General features: G+C 37.2%; 3 protein-coding genes across 3 annotated transcripts; all 3 read left to right on the top strand.

The window, feature by feature from the left end:
- Positions 1–3,411: 3,411 nt before the first annotated feature.
- LOC113354474 (phosphoenolpyruvate carboxylase 2-like) lies at positions 3,412–6,309 on the top strand. Its single transcript, XM_026597800.1, has one exon. The coding sequence runs from the start codon at positions 3,412–3,414 to the stop codon at positions 6,307–6,309; it is 2,898 nt and encodes a 965-aa protein (XP_026453585.1).
- Positions 6,310–7,163: 854 nt separating this feature from the next.
- LOC113354473 (endo-1,3;1,4-beta-D-glucanase-like) lies at positions 7,164–9,423 on the top strand. The gene is made up of 7 exons (XM_026597799.1): positions 7,164–7,466; positions 8,026–8,047; positions 8,146–8,263; positions 8,338–8,428; positions 8,594–8,683; positions 8,862–8,962; positions 9,102–9,423. Exons 1-7 carry the CDS (start codon positions 7,259–7,261, stop codon positions 9,243–9,245), a joined length of 774 nt encoding a protein of 257 aa, XP_026453584.1. The 5' UTR covers positions 7,164–7,258; the 3' UTR covers positions 9,246–9,423.
- Positions 9,424–10,305: 882 nt separating this feature from the next.
- Positions 10,306–11,297, top strand: LOC113354472 (putative germin-like protein 2-1). The gene is made up of 2 exons (XM_026597798.1): positions 10,306–10,504; positions 10,630–11,297. The coding sequence occupies exons 1-2, from the start codon at positions 10,375–10,377 to the stop codon at positions 11,178–11,180; spliced, it is 681 nt and encodes a 226-aa protein (XP_026453583.1). The 5' UTR covers positions 10,306–10,374; the 3' UTR covers positions 11,181–11,297.
- Positions 11,298–18,225: the final 6,928 nt, after the last annotated feature.

Raw genomic sequence — 18,225 nt, 5'->3', positions numbered from 1 at the left:
CCACTATGGCTGCAACACCATGGCATGTAGTAACACAACAGCACCACCAATTTTATGTACTTGTTCATCCCTGCACTGCAGCTGCTTCATACCCACTTAGCTGCCAACTGCAACTGCAACACAGTTCACCACTAGAGCTTCACCTCCATTCACAAGTGCAATTCAAATTTATCAGCAAAACTCATGGTCCATGCCAACTTCAGAAGCACCAGGACACTACCACTGCTCCCCTGTATTCAACCTTGTAACTGCATTCTCCACCATGAGTTCAATACCACCACTGCATCTTGAGCAACAACACCAAGGGCAACAGCTCAAATCTGCATTGCAGCATCAACAAACAATAACACTCAGATTCAGGCATTTAACAGCAACACCCATCATCTGTGGCTTATTTCCATTGTCACCATTAATCCTAGTCAACCCCATTAGCTTCACCATTTCAACCCATTCTCAGCTGTCACCAACAATTTCAAGCCATTACCACCTGCTGTTGCATCCATACACTCAACTCCATTTCCAGACCCATACCCTTGTTCTGCACCACCAGCAACTGTTGCAGCTCCTGCACCTGCTACCAGTTCGCTTCAAGTTACAACCAGCACCATTCTCCATTTTAAACATGGCTAGCTGCTACAGTCACAGATTATCTGCACTTCATCTCCCACATTTCTTAATTCTTCTTCTCTTGTTCATCACTGTAGCCTTAGCAACTGGCAATCAACTCACAGAAACAACCAACCCATTTCTTCTCTACATCAGATTCACGACAAAACCATCTCAAAGACAAACCCAATTTCAGATTCAAAACAAACCCTCATCATCATTTCAATTCCTGTCTGAACCTCTGTAAATCTCAGTCTCTAATTCCTCTTCTCGATTCTTCAATCAACACAGAACATCACAGGTTCACTCAACTCGAATACCCATTCTTCTGATTCTTCAACAGCCCAATCATCTCATTGTACTCTCCATTTCGATCTCAAATTCTCATTAAATCAAACCCTAATTCATCTCAGATGCCTTCTCTCAACCTCATAATACCAGAAGCAACAGCTCGTTTCACTACCACCAATTTCATCTCTGAATCACTCGATTTCTCTGAGTTTTAGCTGTGCCGCCATTGTTTTCTCAGGTGGAGAAGAGAAAGAAAAGCCAATTATGAGAAAATGATTTTTTCTCTGAAGTTTAGTCTTCTGTAAGAATTTAGGTTGGTTTTAACCACCCCAGCTCTGAGAACCCCAGAGTGTAAGCGCCCAACAGTTAGATTCAGGCCACCAAATGACAGCCCCTTATCCTCCAATGTGCTCCCGATAACGCTTGCCTGTGCAACGACGATTCCGCCCTCTTGCTCCAAATGAATGCTCTTTTCTTCTCTTGAATTCTTCCACCAACAGCAGCCGTCTCTTACTTCTCATATCTACTTCTTCTCTACAATTTCTCTTCATCACTAAAGCAATCGTGCTTTTCAGACATATATTTGCATCACTAAAGCTGACATGCTTTTCAGACAAAAATTAAGAAATAGAGGCAAATAATGAGAAATAGTTCGTCTCCAACAGCATTTGCATCTTTTTGTCTTGTTCTTCTTCTTTTGTTCCAAATGACTCCAAAGTACCTAAATACTCAAAAACAAACATAAGATACATAATTTACAAGAAAAACTTAGCAAAAAAAGCGTAAACAATAGATAAATATTAAGGTGTTTTAGACACCTATCACCTAGAGATCTTAGATGATTGGAAAAGGGGTTGGATAATTTGTAATGGGAGAGGTTATGTTGATAGGAAGCAAGTGAGAGTTCTGATGAGTTCATATACTTGTAATATCATCATCATACATTCAATAAAAAAGAACTTTGATTTATTCTCTTAAACATGTCTTAGAATTGTGGTAATTATCATCTTGGGTGTACTACTGGATTTCCAGTAGTTACAGAAATAAGTATCAATACTTCTTCATATAAAGGAGAATAACTTTGATGACATGGCGGCTCCAGAATAATCTTCATTTTTCTCCCAATTGGACTTTTGACGTGGAAAATCAGTTTTTGCTACTTTGTGTCTTATGGTTGTATTCGTTGGAATAGATATGTCCCTATGGAAGAGATCTATTCCGAGTTGTTCTATATTTGAAAAGACGTGTCTCCACTTGATGCAGCCGAATATATAAGAAGATATATATTCATTATGTGAATTAATGATATTCATTAGATTCATTCCGTTTCGGCCATATTTGTTGGCTTTAATCATTTTGCTGCGAAATGATGTTCTTGGTTGCAAGTTAATTCTTCGAAGGGTTTCTTCATAGACGACAATTATATGAATGAATGATATGTTCATTATATTCATTCCTACTCCGCCATATTTGTTGGCTTTAATCAGTTTGCTGCGCAGTATGTTCTTGGTTGCAAGTTAATTCTTCGGCTTTCCTTATCTATACAGATAAAGTAGTCGCTTTCGTTATCTACACAGATGTTTCACAATATCTGTAGAGTAGTGTCTTTTACACACCAGAAATTAACGCTGAAATACGTTTCCGCCTGCACGTTTGTTTGTACATGCACGAGTAAAAATGCGACATATTGGGCCTGATTGCTACTTGAACCTCCGCTGAACACTCATATCAGGTAGTTTGTGCCTCTCTTCGAGAGTAGATTAAATACTTCAAATCTTGAGAGCGTACTTCATACCCATTGTATTGCAGTATAAGGACATAACACAGGCAGCATTAGCAGGAGCCATCAGTATTGGAGAGTCGTGTACGGTGAGGAGGCTCGTCTATACAGCTTCCGTGGTTGCTGCGGCGGATTCAAAGATGTGGTTAATGAATCTTGCCCATTATTGTGGCTTCTGCTACTGCAATGAAGTGAAACGGAAAACTGGATACTTGATTCTTTTTCAAAGTTAAGCAAAATTGATAGAAGAAATTACAAAAGAAAATAAAAATGATTTTGGGGTTTGTTTAGTTTTATAAAGTGAAACGGAAAACTGATTAAAATATGAGCACACTTTGTTGACATGAAAGGCGATTTGGCAAGTCGTTCGTGTAAATAAGTATCTTACTCAGCTTAAATTACCATGACAACTATATCAGTTTAAGAATCCGTTTCCCTTTTTTTATGGAAAGAATCCGTTTCCTGATGTAATTAGTTTTATGCTAAACTAGTATCAAATATAATCAGTTTAAGAATCCATCTCTCTTTTTTTTATGGAAAAAATCCGTTTCCTGACATAACTAGTAGTATCAAATAATCACCATAAATACGCTCCAAACCAAGAATTTTATGTACAATTAAAATTAAAGAGAGCAGTTTGTGAGCTCAAAGAAAAGACCTATAAAAGTTTAAGGAAAGATAACATCGCCATCACCACAAGGTAGAGAAGAGAGGGAGAAACACAAACACCAAATATGGCTCGTAACTTAGAGGAACTAGCACCAATTGATGCTCGACTAAGGCTTTTAGTTCCTAGAAAAGTTTCAGAGGATGACAAACTTGTTGAATATGATGCTTTGCTTCTTGATAGATTTCTTAATATCCTTGAAGATTTGCATGGAGATGAAATCAAACAAACTGTTCAAGAGTTGTATGAGCATTCAGCAGAATACGAAGGAGGAAACCATGACCCTAAGAAGCTAGAAGACCTTGGGAATATACTAACAAATTTGGATCCTGGAGATTCAATTGTAGTTGCTAAATCATTCTCACACATGCTTAACTTGGCTAACTTAGCTGAGGAAGTTCAGATTGCTAATCGTAGAAGAATTAAGCTTAAGAAGGGGGATTTTGGAGATGAGAATTCAGCAACAACTGAATCAGATATCGAAGAGACTCTCAAGAGACTTGTCACACAAATGGGAAAATCCCCTGAAGAGGTTTTTGATGCTCTCAAGAACCAGACTGTTGATCTTGTGTTTACTGCTCATCCTACTCAATCCGTCCGAAGATCTTTGCTTCAGAAGCATGCAAGGATTCGTGATTGTTTGGCGCAGTTATATGCAAAAGACATTACTCCTGATGATAAGCATGAACTCGATGAGGCACTTCAGAGAGAGATTCAGGCAGCGTTTCGAACTGATGAAATCCGTAGGACACCTCCTACTCCTCAAGATGAGATGAGGGCAGGAATGAGCTACTTCTATGAGACAATCTGGAAGGGTGTCCCAAAATTCTTGCGTCGCCTTGACACAGCGTTGAAGAATTTAGGGATAAACGATCGGGTTCCTTACAACGCACCACTCATTCAGTTCTCTTCCTGGATGGGCGGAGACCGGGATGGAAATCCAAGGGTTACTCCGGAAGTCACCAGAGATGTGTGCTTATTGGCTAGAATGATGGCTTCCAACTTGTATTACTCCCAGATAGAAGACCTCATGTTTGAGTTGTCTATGTGGCGTTGTAGCGATGAACTCCGTGTACGTGCAGATGAGCTCCACAGGTCCTCAAAGAAAGAATCCAAACACTACTTAGAGTTTTGGAAAAAAGTTCCTCCCAGTGAACCGTATCGTGTTATACTTAGTGATGTGAGGGATAAGCTGTATCAGACTCGTGAACGCTCTCGACATTTACTATCCAATGAGATTTCAGATGTTCCAGAGGAGGAAACATATACAAATCTCGAGCAGTTCCTAGAGCCTCTCGAGCTTTGTTACAGATCCCTTTGCTCTTGTGGTGATCGAGCAATTGCTGATGGTAGCCTTCTTGATTTCTTACGCCAAGTTTTTACTTTTGGTCTCTCACTCGTGAGACTTGATATTCGGCAAGAATCAGATAGGCACACTGCTGTCATGGATGCAATCACAAATCACCTGGGAATTGGCTCCTACAAAGAGTGGTCCGAGGAACGCCGCCAAGAGTGGCTCCTTTCTGAACTCGGTGGAAAACGACCACTTTTTGGCCCCGATCTTCCAAAAACAGAAGAAATCGCTGATGTGTTGGACACTTTCCATGTCCTATCAGAAATCCCTTCTGACAGCTTTGGTGCGTACATTATCTCAATGGCCACATCCCCATCAGATGTATTGGCTGTAGAGATCCTACAACGTGAATGTCACGTGAAGAATCCCTTGGGAGTTGTACCGTTATTTGAAAAACTTGCGGATCTAGAAGCTGCTCCTGCTGCCATGGCTCGTCTCTTCTCTGTAGAATGGTACAGGAATAGAATCGAAGGGAAACAAGAAGTCATGATTGGTTATTCTGATTCTGGAAAAGATGCTGGTCGATTCTCTGCAGCTTGGCAGTTGTATAAAGCTCAAGAAGACCTCGTAAAGGTTGCAAAGCAATTCGCAGTGAAGTTGACAATGTTTCACGGCCGAGGTGGGACTGTTGGAAGAGGAGGTGGTCCCACCCATCTCGCTATCCTGTCTCAACCCCCAGATACTATTCAAGGTTCATTACGTGTCACAGTCCAAGGAGAAGTGATAGAGCAATCTTTTGGGGAAGAACACTTGTGTTTTAGAACACTTCAGCGTTACACTGCTGCTACTCTCGAGCATGGTATGAATCCACCTGTCTCACCAAAGCCGGAGTGGCGTGCACTTATGGATGAGATGGCCATCGTTTCAACAGAGAAGTATCGTTCTATTGTCTTCCGAGAACCTCGATTCGTTGAATACTTCCGCCTGGCAACACCAGAGCTTGAGTTTGGTAGGATGAACATTGGGAGTCGTCCATCAAAAAGAAAGCCGAGTGGGGGGATTGAGTCTTTACGTGCAATCCCGTGGATCTTTGCATGGACCCAAACAAGGTTTCATCTTCCTGTGTGGCTTGGGTTTGGAGCTGCATTTAAACATGTCATTGAGAAAGACATTAGAAACCTCCATATGCTCCAAGAGATGTACAACCAGTGGCCTTTTCTCAGAGTCACAATCGACTTGGTTGAAATGGTGTTTGCCAAAGGAGACCCTGGTATAGCCGCTTTATATGACAAGTTGCTAGTGTCGGAGGATCTTTGGTCTTTCGGACAGCAATTGCGAGCTGATTACGAAGAAACCAAAAGCTATCTCCTCAAGATTGCAGGCCACGTGGATCTTCTTGAAGGAAACCCATACCTGAAACAGAGACTCCGACTTCGTCATTCATACATAACAACCCTAAATGTTTGCCAGGCCTACACACTGAAACGGATCCGAGACCTTAACAACCATGTTACATTGAGGCCTCACCTTTCGAGAGAGATTACAGAGTCAAACAAGCCGGCTGCTGAATTGGTGAAGCTTAATCCAACAAGTGAATATGCTCCAGGACTGGAGGACACCCTCATCCTAACCATGAAAGGTATTGCTGCGGGTATGCAAAACACTGGTTGAAGTGTAATTACGACCCATCATCGTCATCATAAAAAAATTCATATATTTGCACGTATATAGGGTATATATGCCTGAAATGGAGGTGTTATGAGTAGTTGGTTTTAGGTTTCGATATCTGCGTGCATGCAGCCTGTATATGAACTAAGAATGAAATGTTGAACTAAAATATGTGGGCATTAAATTTGAGTTGCTGCATGGCTTTGCGGAAGTTATGGCTATTACTGATCTGATTATCTATGTTCCATTATGAATAAAACTTTTGTTTAAGGTACATGCTGATTGTATTTTCGGCTAGTCCAAAAATATGAAAGAAGCTTGTTTGTGTTTTGCATATAGTAACGTACATGCTGAGTCATCTCCCATACTGCAAAATAGTTAATCGGAAGTATCTTACAATCTGAATTTGGATCTAAATCATCATGATCGTAGTCAGATTACCTTGTAATTGAATAAGCCAAATCAGACATAAAATTTGTTGTACAAGAAACTATTTTTTCTTGGGGCTTAAAATTAAATCGTCAAAAAAGAAAAAGAACCCTCGTGAAAGGGAAATTTAGAAGCAAAATGACCAAGCAACGAATTAACTTAATTTAAGCTAGACTAATTTTTATACTTAGCCATGGTAGTCGTGCTGGTAGTTGTGCGCACGATTAATGAACCTGGAAAGTGATATCCAAGTGGTGTGAATACGTGAGCATTAGCATAGACTCGATCAACTCGATTAGTTAAGTTCCACCAACATGTGTAACCTTCTCAGCACCCACGCATGGGCTCTAATTAATCTCTTAATCAACTTAATTAGGTACTATATTTTTTTCTAATCCAAGTCAACTGTAGAGGCGTTTGTTGTGCATAATAATAATATCAATCACATTATTTTGTCAGATTAATTTTGCAGGAGAAGAATATTGGAAGAGGGAAGTGATCTGTAATAGAGAAAAAAAAAATCATGGCAAGAGCTCTAATTTTGTTGGTTCTTTTCGCTTTTGTTGTTGATGGAATAATCGCAGGAGATCATCATTGTTGTACTAAGAACCCACCAGCTCTTAATTCAAGTTCTGGTTATGGACATGTCGAAGAAATTGGAGGTCTTAAGGCTTATGTTTCTGGTTCTTTGGATTCAAAGCTTGGAATTCTTCTTGTTTCTGACTTTTTCGGTAACTACTCGATCACTTTGGTTAATTCTCTTGTCCTCTCAATCTCTAATGCTATTTTCCTATTCCCATTACGATTGTGTATAAATTAACTTTTAATAAATGCGTTAAAATTTTCTCATTTTGAATTGTTCCTTGCTATTAATGGTGTTTGGTTGACAAGGTTTGATTTGATTCATTTGACATCTTGGTATTGATATATGTGGGTCAATTTTACGAATTTGATTGGGACCTTAAATATTAGAACATTAAACTGTTCATTATTTGATTTTTCTTTGCGTCAAAACTGAGTGATTTAAATCACAATATTTGATACTGTCTTGGCACACTGTAGGATTGGTTGAAGTGACCTCAGTTGGCCTTCACCGCTTCTTTATCCTTTTTTTCGTTTATGTTTGAATGTAAATGTGGTTGTCAGTAAATCTCCCTTATATGCCCATCTATTTTAGCAAATCTTCGTGTAGCTTTTCATTTTTGATTCTCTATATTGTTTGCGCGCAGTTGTGGATATAAATGTTATTCATTCTTTTCTCTAATTGCTTTCCTCGATTTTGTTTTGTAGGATATGAAGCGCCAAATTTGAGGTATACCGAATTCCTTGATAAATATAATACTTTGCTGCCCAATCTAATCACAACATATATTTATGTAGTTAATTTATTGATGTTGTTTTACATAAAAGAAACCTGGCAGACAAAGTTGCAGCAGCTGGATATTATGTTGTAGTTCCAGATTTCTTTCATGGAGATCCTTTTACTCCTGGCGAGGATGTACTAACCTGGCTTCAGTCTCATGGAACGGTTAGTTTGTTTCACCAAGTTCATATTTACTGCATCAAAAATGTATTCAAATCATTGTCTTGTGAAATTTGCAGGATAAGGGAGCTGTAGAAGCTAAACAAGTTATTAAAGCTATAAAATCTAAGGGAATATCCGCCGTTGGAGCTGCAGGAATGTGCTGGGGTGGTAAGTGCCATGGTTCATCTTTATGTATGAAGTTGTTCAGTATTTTGATGTGATTTAAATCGTCTCAAAAACCTGTTGCATTTGTTGTTCTTTATTTCATTCACATCCTTAAAAAAAATTGTATTCTCCACTTTAATATGATGTTGTCTTTTGAATTCGGCTCAGGAAAGGTAGTCGGAGAACTAGCCAAGTCTTATGATCTCAAAGCTATTGTGATGATGCACCCTTCGCGTGTTACGGTTGACGATATCAAGGGTAAATAAAAGTCACGAGCGGGTTTCTTTTTAGAACTCCAGTTAATTGGGTCATTATGTTTATACCTTTGATTGTTTGCGAAGATGTTTCTCGCATATGTTTCTTCTTTTGTTTTAGTAATTACTGTACAAGTATGAACATTAGTTTTACAACAAGTATTGAACTTCCAATCTTTCAGAAATCAAGGTGCCCATTTCCATTCTAGGAGCTGAACTCGACAAGCAGTCTCCACCAGCACTTTTGAGACAATTTGAAGAAGTTTTATCAACAAAACCCGAGGTAATTAATTTTATCATATACATACATTTAATGTATGATGTTGCACATGACTGCAAAAATGGTTGTATCATCCTCTCAGAATGTCATATGATGATTTTTTTTTTCGAATTGAACAGAGCTGGCTATGTTTTGTTTACAGGTTGACAGCTTTGTGAAGATCTTTAAAGGGGTTGATCACGGTTGGACTTTGAGATACGACATCGGAAATAAAGTAGCTGTTAAGCAAGCTGAAAAGGCTCATCATTACATGTTAAAATGGCTCTCTAAGTATGTCAAGTGTTAGTCGGGATGACGTTAATTCCCACAGCTACCAGACCCTATTTGTTTGTTGTGTTTGTTTAAGGCTATATATTCTAATCAGTCGCACAGTATCATATTTGTATTATCATTTATTTTATGCTTCTCGGTATTAATGTTTTAAAATTTCACTCAGCGATGAATTAATAAAGCCAATGTTTCTATGATGGCATTGCTTTTCTAATTCATATCAACCAATTCCCTAAGACCAACCGGCTTCTTCAATCCTGTTACTGTTACTGAAGCAGTCTTCGAGTGACCATATTCTTAGTTTAGGCGAAGATTGTAACCAACCTTCTGCAACTCATCTCAAGACCCTAAACCTCATATTTTCCACTTTATCTGTTTTACTTACGCATAAGCAAATTGATACAAGTTACATATGAATATGAACATTCACTTCTGAGATATACCGTTAAGCAGTCTTCATACCTACGAGTACCAACTAACAACCTCTTGATCCAAGGATTGCCTCGTGGTCTAATGGATAAAATTGTTCATTAAAGACTGTTTCATCTACATCTTTGTTGGCAACGTACTCCTTGTATAACATTTAGAACTTTCACCTTCGCATTTGAGAATGTCTGACTTTCCTTAACTTGCTAATTCTTCCCATAGAGAAGTCTTCTTCCAATAATTTTCATGACTAACAATAGGATAAGGCTTGCAGTTTTAAAGAACATATATACCTAATATGGATCCTTGTCATGATGGCAAGTGGAGTAATCAAAGAACAATTCAAGAAATACAAACATTATATGTGGCATGATTTTAGTTAGTCGCCCAATTGCTTAATTAGCTGTTGGGGCAATTCTCCAGAAAATTAAGATTATTAGAGCCAAATCAATGATAAGATGAAGAACTTTCCTTGTAATTGTTGTTGGGAGACTAATTCAACCAGCACAAATAAATTTGAAACCTTCACTGCTCTTTATTAAATACCCTGTGTTCACTTTTTTAATATATTGCCAGACCAAGTAACTGTCCTTTTCTATAAGTAGCAGCACATGATTTGCTAAGTTCTCATCATCACCTAAGCTAAAAACTTAATTTGCTCATTCTAAAAACAACAAAACTTGAGTTAAACTTCTTTTTGTCAGAGAAAGATCAAGAAAATGAAAAGCTTCATGGGGCATCTGATTGTAGCTGCAGTCTTTCTGGCATCGGTTTCTTCCATTGTCAATGCTAACGATCCAGGCTCCGTACAAGACTTTTGTGTTGCAGCTAGAAATCCAAATTCTGCTGGTATTTTTAGATTATCTAAAATTTGTTTCCTTTTTATAACATGTTTTGTTTAACTTTTTTTTTTCCTGTTATTCAAACCCTAATATCTATGACTTACTCAACGTAACTGCTTCTTTTGTCTGCAGTGTTCGTCAACGGTCAATTTTGCAAAGATCCAAAGCTGGCTGTGGCAGAAGATTTCTTTCTCGCAGCATTCAATAAGCCTGGAGTCATTACGAGCCCACAAGGTTCCATAGTAAAACCCGCTAATGTTGCTCAAATTCCTGGACTTAACACTCTTGGTATCTCTATGGTGCGTATTGACTATGCTCCCTATGGAGGTATGAATCCTCCACATACCCACCCGAGGGCCACCGAAATTTTGGTCGTCTTGGAAGGTACTCTTGATGTTGGATTTGTCACATCGAATCCCGAAAACAAACTCATCGCAAAGACCCTTCAAAAGGGAGATGTGTTTGTATTCCCCATCGGCCTCATTCATGCCCAAGTTAATGTTGGAAAGACCCCAGCTGTTGCTATTGCTGCTCTAAGCAGTCAAAACCCTGGTGTGATCACAATTGCTAATGCTGTTTTTGGTTCTAAACCATTCATTCCTACTGATATCCTCGCCAAGGCTTTTCAAGTTGACAATAACATTATTGACCATCTCCAGGCTCAGTTTCCGAAGCAGGCTTGAAGAATTTGCGTGATAACAACTGTTTAATTTGTATGTGTATTGAAGAATAAACCCAAATGATGCAACCTAAAACATCGCCTTCATTTATTTTATTTTGCTCTATTTGAAAATTGTGATTCCAGTTTTATTTTCTTTCATTGATACTTTTTTATTATTGATTATATTTTCCATTTATTTATTTATTTATTGTGAAGGAATAAGGGGTTCCAAAAATCCCAAGAACAAACTTTATCAGATTACATCATTAAAACTGAGGTTAAAAGAAACAGGGCAGGAATTCGAGTTCCACTAGCCTGTCGAGTTTTCATGCATAGCAAATTGACATAATGCATGAACAATGAAATCTAAATGTTTAGGAACCGAAACTAGCTTAACATAACATTTCTTTCAAGTTCTCTAAAAAAAGTTCCCTTATTCTGAATGCCTTGTATTTTTGGGATTGCTTTTGTCCGTACAACTGCTTTTTCGTCTATATTCAACTGCATTTTTCCCTTCTGAAAACCAATTTCAAAAGGGTTATTCCTACTTGGCTGGTGAAAAAATTCAAAATTAAATGTCAATAATCTATTGTTCAAAATCAAATAACTGCAAAATAATTGTCAAAGATTATTTCACAGCTTTTCTTTGCGGGAGCCCCAGGTCGTTCGTATCCTTCTTATGCAGCATCTATTCTAGGAGCTGAACTCGACAAGCAGTCTCCACCAGCACCTTTTTGGTTTTTTTTTTTTTTTTTTTTTTTATGAGAAGAAAAATTTATTAAAGAGAGGAGATGTTACATAGGTCCACCAAACGTAGACAGGGAAATGAAAAAACAAAACAAGATGCAGATGTCTTAGAAGAACACAGTCTCCGAATTGATGACAATTGATGACAGTATTTGCAAAATTTAAATGCACCCTATTCCCATTAGCATTAGCCCATGACAACACAAGAGACTTTGCATCAGTTTCCAGGTCTAACTCTGTCTTGAAAATATAATTTTCCTCAAAGATTCGTCAATTCCTTTCTCTCCAAAGCACCCAAATAACTGTCTTGAAAATATAATTTGATCCTAGGAAACCATGTTTCACATTTGTTTAAAGGAAGTATATTCATGAACTTGTTTCGTAAATCGAAAGGGAAATTAATAGGATTATTGGTCCGTCTATTCATTGGAAATCTTTGGATGACCAATATGTGTGAGTTAGTAGAACCGATCTTAACTCAGGTTATGTACTTTGTATAACTAATCACAATACCTAGACTTATGATTTGGTAAGACTGGTTTTGGTAACTGGTGTAACCTATCCTAAGTAATCACCATGTGATGGTATGATCGATCCTTGTAAATTGTGTGACCGGTCTTAGTAATTGGTGTGACCGATCATGAGTGTGTGTGCCCGATCCTTGTAATTGGTGTAACTGGTCCTGGTAACTGGTGTGACCGATCACAAGTAATACCATGTGTAGATGAAACAGATCCTTGTAACTAGTATAAATGATCCTAGTGACTGGTATAACCGATCACAAGTATTTCGATATTTAGGTATAACCGATCCTAGTGATTGGTAGAACCGATTGAACCCATGTATGTGATTTGGTATGATCAATCACATAGTAGTCTTGGAAAACAGGCAAACCAATTCTAAACTTGTTTGGAAGTGTGGTATAACCGATTCCAAGAATGCAAATCCATGTAAATATGAAATAAGTGAAAATGCGGGGGTCTAACAACCACAACCCAACAATTCGTTTGGAAATATGAGAGGACTTACTCCAATACACTTTCTAGAGAATCAACTAGACAGTCAGACTCAATATAGAGTAAAGTATATCAAAGAGTTATAATATCTCTGTTTCACAATGTAATCAGCAAATCAAACAGATAGAAATCCGTGAGCCTAATTATTATGTGAAACAACTTAAACGGTACCAAAGACCAATGTTCAAGTGTCAATCAATGTAAATCAACAACCAAAGGTTGGATATTCTAATTGATTGATCTTAACGCACAACCTGTGATATTTCAATTATATAACAAAATATAATGCGGAAAAGAAATAACACAAACACCAGAATTTTATTAACGAGGACACCGCAAAAGCAGAAATACCCCAGGACCTAGTCTAGATTAAACACCACATTGTATGAAGCCGCCACAGACTCTATCCTACTACCAATTAACTTCGGACTGGACTGTAATTAATTGAAAGGGATGTGAAAGTAGAACCAAAATTAGGTTTATGTATTTAGTGTTCCTGAGGTTTTTATTTCAGTGTTCATAATCATCATATCCGGAAGCCATATCAAAATATGTAAAAGAAACCATTAATAATAATATTTAAAAAAAAACGATGATGAATTAAAAGGAGAGAAGTAGAACATGGATAGGAGAGGAAGAAGGCTGCAGAGAGAAAAAACCCCACTGAACATCTATTACGCCTACTGCCCCCATTTGTGGCATCCACTGTCTAATGGCACAAAAACTATCGATCTAGCATGGTCTTTCACTTCAAAACAGACTGGGAACCTACATTAAACATTTCATGTTTGTTTAAACATTAAAATAATTAAACATAAGGAACTACATCACCTTGGAGCATTAATCGTGTTCTTAATTTGGAGCATTAACTCTTGCCTTTGTGTTATACAATTTCTTAAATGTATATTCATAATTAGTTTTGTCCACTCCTCCTGTGAACATCACAGTATCAGCAGTAAGCCCAATCATCGTACTCATACTGACAATAAAAAATAGACTTAATTAATCATTTGGGTCCAAGTGAACACATAATTCGCATAATTGGCTTCTCATCGAAGTAACAAATGTGTTGGCATCATTTGGGTCAAAGTGAACACGTAATTCGCTTCTCATCCACGTAACAAATGTGTTAGCAGTTTCTCAAGGAGCTTTTGGTAAACAAATGTATACCATATACCTTATTTTCGACCAAGAGATTAGTGTAACATTTTGGGACTGCCGTTATTTTGAGTTTCAAATATACCTGCTTTTCTGCCAAGAAATTATCACTGTAACATTTTGGGACTGCCACTGCTTTGAGTTTCAAATAGAAGGCCTCGACATCCGGTATCATCTATTATTTGGATGGTATGAAATTTAATCAGTCAAAACACCTGCCAAATATGGGGAAAGAGAAAGTCTGGTGCCAATGAAAAACAAAGAGTTAATGTATAAGTACTGAGACTGCAACATAGACGGGAAAATATGCTTGTATGCAAACGGATCCTGCACTTGTACTAATTCAAATTAGCATCCAAAAATCAACCAAAGCAAATGGTATCGTTTCATAGAATGGCATGCCGTCAGTTATCTAAAGAATCAACCATCAAAGTGTAAAGTCTCAAATTTATTATACTTGTAACTAGTTTAGTTTTACTATTTAATCTTACCATCCTACAAATATCCTACAAATTAAACCACCTAAACAGATTGGACCTAACCACTGTAATTTTGTGTCAAGATTAAGGGATGTTATTGGGACGAATCCAGTTCCATAAAGAAGAATCACAGGGCATCTAACGAATGCAAATGAGGGGGACTCACCAGGTTGAATTTCAAGTGATGTCTGTCTATACATATCTCCAAATCAATTGAAGGCCAAATAACATATAAAAGATCTCCAATCGGGTTTACTTTACCACTTTATACAGAATTTAGAATTGAAAAATTGAAAAGCAGAGAAGTAAAGAGAAAATTGATATACCTTAAAAGACATATCTTCAATGAATCAACACACCAATGACCTAATATTGAAAACAAAGAAACAACCAAAAATTACTCATATTATATCACCAAAATAAAATTAGGGATTAAAAGTTGGATAAAATAAATTAGGGTCCTTTTTGAAACCTACCCCAAAAACGAAAATCGGAGATATCATCGGGGATTCTTCAAATTTCGCTTCAAAGACCTGGCGAAGAGATTGCAGTCGAACCAAAAAAAACTCCTTCACCTAATTCTTAAAGAAACTTAAATTGAGCCTAATACATCTAATTATACTTCAATCAAGAGCAAACCCATCATAATTTGATCAAATTATAAACTCATCTAATTATACAGAGTTAATTAAAGAAATCCTAAATTACCTGGTTTTGTGATTCTTCATCAGAATGGTTCCCTAACTTCAATTTATAACAGCAACGGGTTTTCCTTCTTCTTTCTTCTCTCGTCGAAGATGTAGAGACGATTTTTGGGTACGGCTTGAGAGATTTGGATCGCGAGAAGGTTTTTCTTCTTCGGCTTTTTTATGTTTTCGTTTTCGATTTTTTTTTCGCGGGTATAAATAAATAAAAAAATTCTTTATTTTGTGAGAAAAAAGCCTTGTTTTTCTCTCCTTTAAGGAAAAGTGAAACGGAGCAGTTCTGTTTGAGGGTGAGGGTCACCGTTCAACGTGGAGCCTAAAAAGCTTAGGATTTTAAAGAAATTAGATAATAAAAAATAATTAATAAGAAAAGTAGCACAATTTAATCATCATTATTTAAAATATGGATAAAGGGCAAATTAAGTTATTTCAGCATAGCTCTATTTTGTTTTAATCATAAAAAACCACCAACGAAGGTTATTTCAAATTAGACGTTTTAAATAAGTTTTAGTTTTCAAATTGGAATCGAAATTTCTTGATAATCTTTTGAGTATCGTAATGATGATTTGATTTGGAGAGAAAATGTAAAATTGAAAAACACCGTTAGTTCAATTTCCACCAACATCATAGTCTTGAAGTTTTGGTTTGATACTCTAAACTTGTTCGATGAAAAGTGTAAGTTGTTTATTATTCTTAAAGGGTAAAATGCACTCCAATAATTCAATGGAAATTATATATAAAACTTAGTAGCTTCTCATGTTGTTTTCATTATTAGTTAATTTATTGACAATTTAACATACACAAAATTGGTTAATAAGACCAAAATCAACAAGTCCTGGGTGAAATGGACCGTTAGATTTTGATACTATTTAAATGGACAAAAATGTAAAAATAGGCAGGATGTAACCAGTTTCATCGTGCCCATTTTCAAATATTTTTTCTTATTTTTAATTTACACAGGATGTATCCAGTTTCATCCTTACTATTTTTTTGGCTATTTCAACCAAACTATTTTTTACTCGTCCATTTGAACCGTGATTTAAAAATATTTGGACAAATGACCCTTTTCCGTTTAACATACAATAACAATGACAAAAACACAACAGTATGGGAAAGACACAAATTTATCAAGTCATGATCGGTTTGCCCTATATTTCGCTCTCCTTAGTTTTCGTCTCAAATATCTTTCGAGCTAAAGCAAAGCAATTATGATGTTAATGGCAATTTATCTGGTTAGGGCCGTTAGGCTAATGAAGTCTCGCGAGCTTGGGAACTATCAAAGTTCCTATTACTTTAATTTTTTGTTTGGTAGGCAAAGTTTCTATTACTATTACCAATACCTGTGTTACTAGTTATGTGGGTGCAAAATACCGCACACCTCATCGTAAGGCGAATAAATCATTTAATAGCGGGCGAATATCACGCATTCACTATATTTCTGCTGACGGATTGGATGACTTCACCAAGTCACACCAAAAGTGTGAAGATCGGCACGGAAATTAAAATGAGAGCGCGGCAACTATAATCAAGGGAGACTATAACGTCCTCCCAGATCCGAAAATAGGGGCTTTATTAGCTGTCCTCCACTATGTAACCCTTATAAAAGAGACCAGAAGCCATTGTAATGGGAGAGATCTTTTTGAGAGCTGAGATAAGAATTTTAGGAGAGAGAAAGTTGTTTAGCTCCCAAGTTAGGGTTTTCATATATTGTATTTGTTCTATCTTTTAATTAAATGATTTAGTGCTTTCCCCAATAATGTCTTAGATTCATCTTGAATACTTACTTGGGTGTTAGTTGTATGGTTTTCTGCGACTACATTTTGGCGCTAGAAACAGCTTGGATGAAGAAGAGGATGATCCCTGCCTGTGAAGTCATTTAAAAAGGAATAGATATTGTTTCAAGATTTTTCGAGGTTTCAAGTGTTTTACCAGATTCAAAAGGAGTTTTGGAAGATTTTTGATCATCGAGGCCTTTATTACAGTTTTTAAGATCTGATTTTGAAATCTTGTTATAGTTTCTGGATCCTATTATCATTTCAGGAAAGAACATCAACAAATAGAAATGGAGTCATCTAGGAGAGAACAAAGCAAGGAAGAACAAACAGTACCAGAACGAGAAATAAAAAGTATTACACCAACGAAAGGAAGCAGACGTATACAGTGTAATTCTATAACAAAATCGATTACGAGTGTAGCAGATTTTGATGCAGGGATTACAGGAAGGATCCACAAACGTGACTATGAAGGAAGGAAGATTATTACTGTAGACAAAGTATCTCCCTTGAAGGAATGGCGAAAACATCGGATCATATTCGGGGCAGAGGATATATCGGAAGAAAGCTTAAAACGAACAAATCCCCTAGTAGTCACTTTAAACAAAGGATAAGGAAGATAGAAACTACATTTCATCCGCAGATAGAAATAGAGCTACAAAAGATGCTAGATGCGGGAATAATAAGGCCAGAAAAATACCCAGTATGGATAGAAAACATGGTGGTAGTACCAAAGAAGAACAAAGGGATACGAATTTGCATAGATTTCAGCGATCTAAACAAGGCTTGTCCAAAGGACAGTTTCCCACTTACAGACATACCACAAATAGTAGAACGGGCATCAGGAAACGAAAGATTATCATTAATGGATGGATATTCAGTCTATAGCCAAATTGCGTTGGCAGAAGAAGATCAGGAACACACTCGGCTTACTTCGCGCCAAGAGGGATGTACTGTTATACAAGAATGCCATTTGGTTTGAAAAATGCAGGTGCAACATATCAGAGGATAGTGGAGAAAATATTTGCAAAATGGGTGCATACAACCTTGGAGGTCTGTTAGAGCATAGCTCGGTCGACCTCGCATGCGTCGCTATATCAAGCATGTTTGTCAATGTTAGTGATCAAAACTATGAGTCTTGATTTCTAGTCTATTATAGCTAAGTCTCGGACTAGGATAGAAAAGTGTAGT

The sequence above is a fragment of the Papaver somniferum genome, chromosome 2 (genome assembly GCF_003573695.1).
Source record: "Papaver somniferum cultivar HN1 chromosome 2, ASM357369v1, whole genome shotgun sequence".
Taxonomy (NCBI): domain Eukaryota; kingdom Viridiplantae; phylum Streptophyta; class Magnoliopsida; order Ranunculales; family Papaveraceae; genus Papaver; species Papaver somniferum.
Note: the sequence above shows the minus strand (reverse complement) of the source record. Positions and strands in the feature narration are given on the sequence as shown.

Coding starts and splice junctions, on each gene's coding strand:
- LOC113354474 (XM_026597800.1), top strand. CDS start 3,412: ATGGCTCGTAACTTAGAGGAACTAGCACCAATTGATGCTCGACTAAGG.
- LOC113354473 (XM_026597799.1), top strand. CDS start 7,259: ATGGCAAGAGCTCTAATTTTGTTGGTTCTTTTCGCTTTTGTTGTTGAT. Junction 8,264..8,337: donor GGCTTCAGTCTCATGGAACG/GTTAGTTTGTTT, acceptor TGAAATTTGCAG/GATAAGGGAGCTGTAGAAGC. Junction 8,963..9,101: donor TTTTATCAACAAAACCCGAG/GTAATTAATTTT, acceptor TTTTGTTTACAG/GTTGACAGCTTTGTGAAGAT.
- LOC113354472 (XM_026597798.1), top strand. CDS start 10,375: ATGAAAAGCTTCATGGGGCATCTGATTGTAGCTGCAGTCTTTCTGGCA. Junction 10,505..10,629: donor TAGAAATCCAAATTCTGCTG/GTATTTTTAGAT, acceptor TTTTGTCTGCAG/TGTTCGTCAACGGTCAATTT.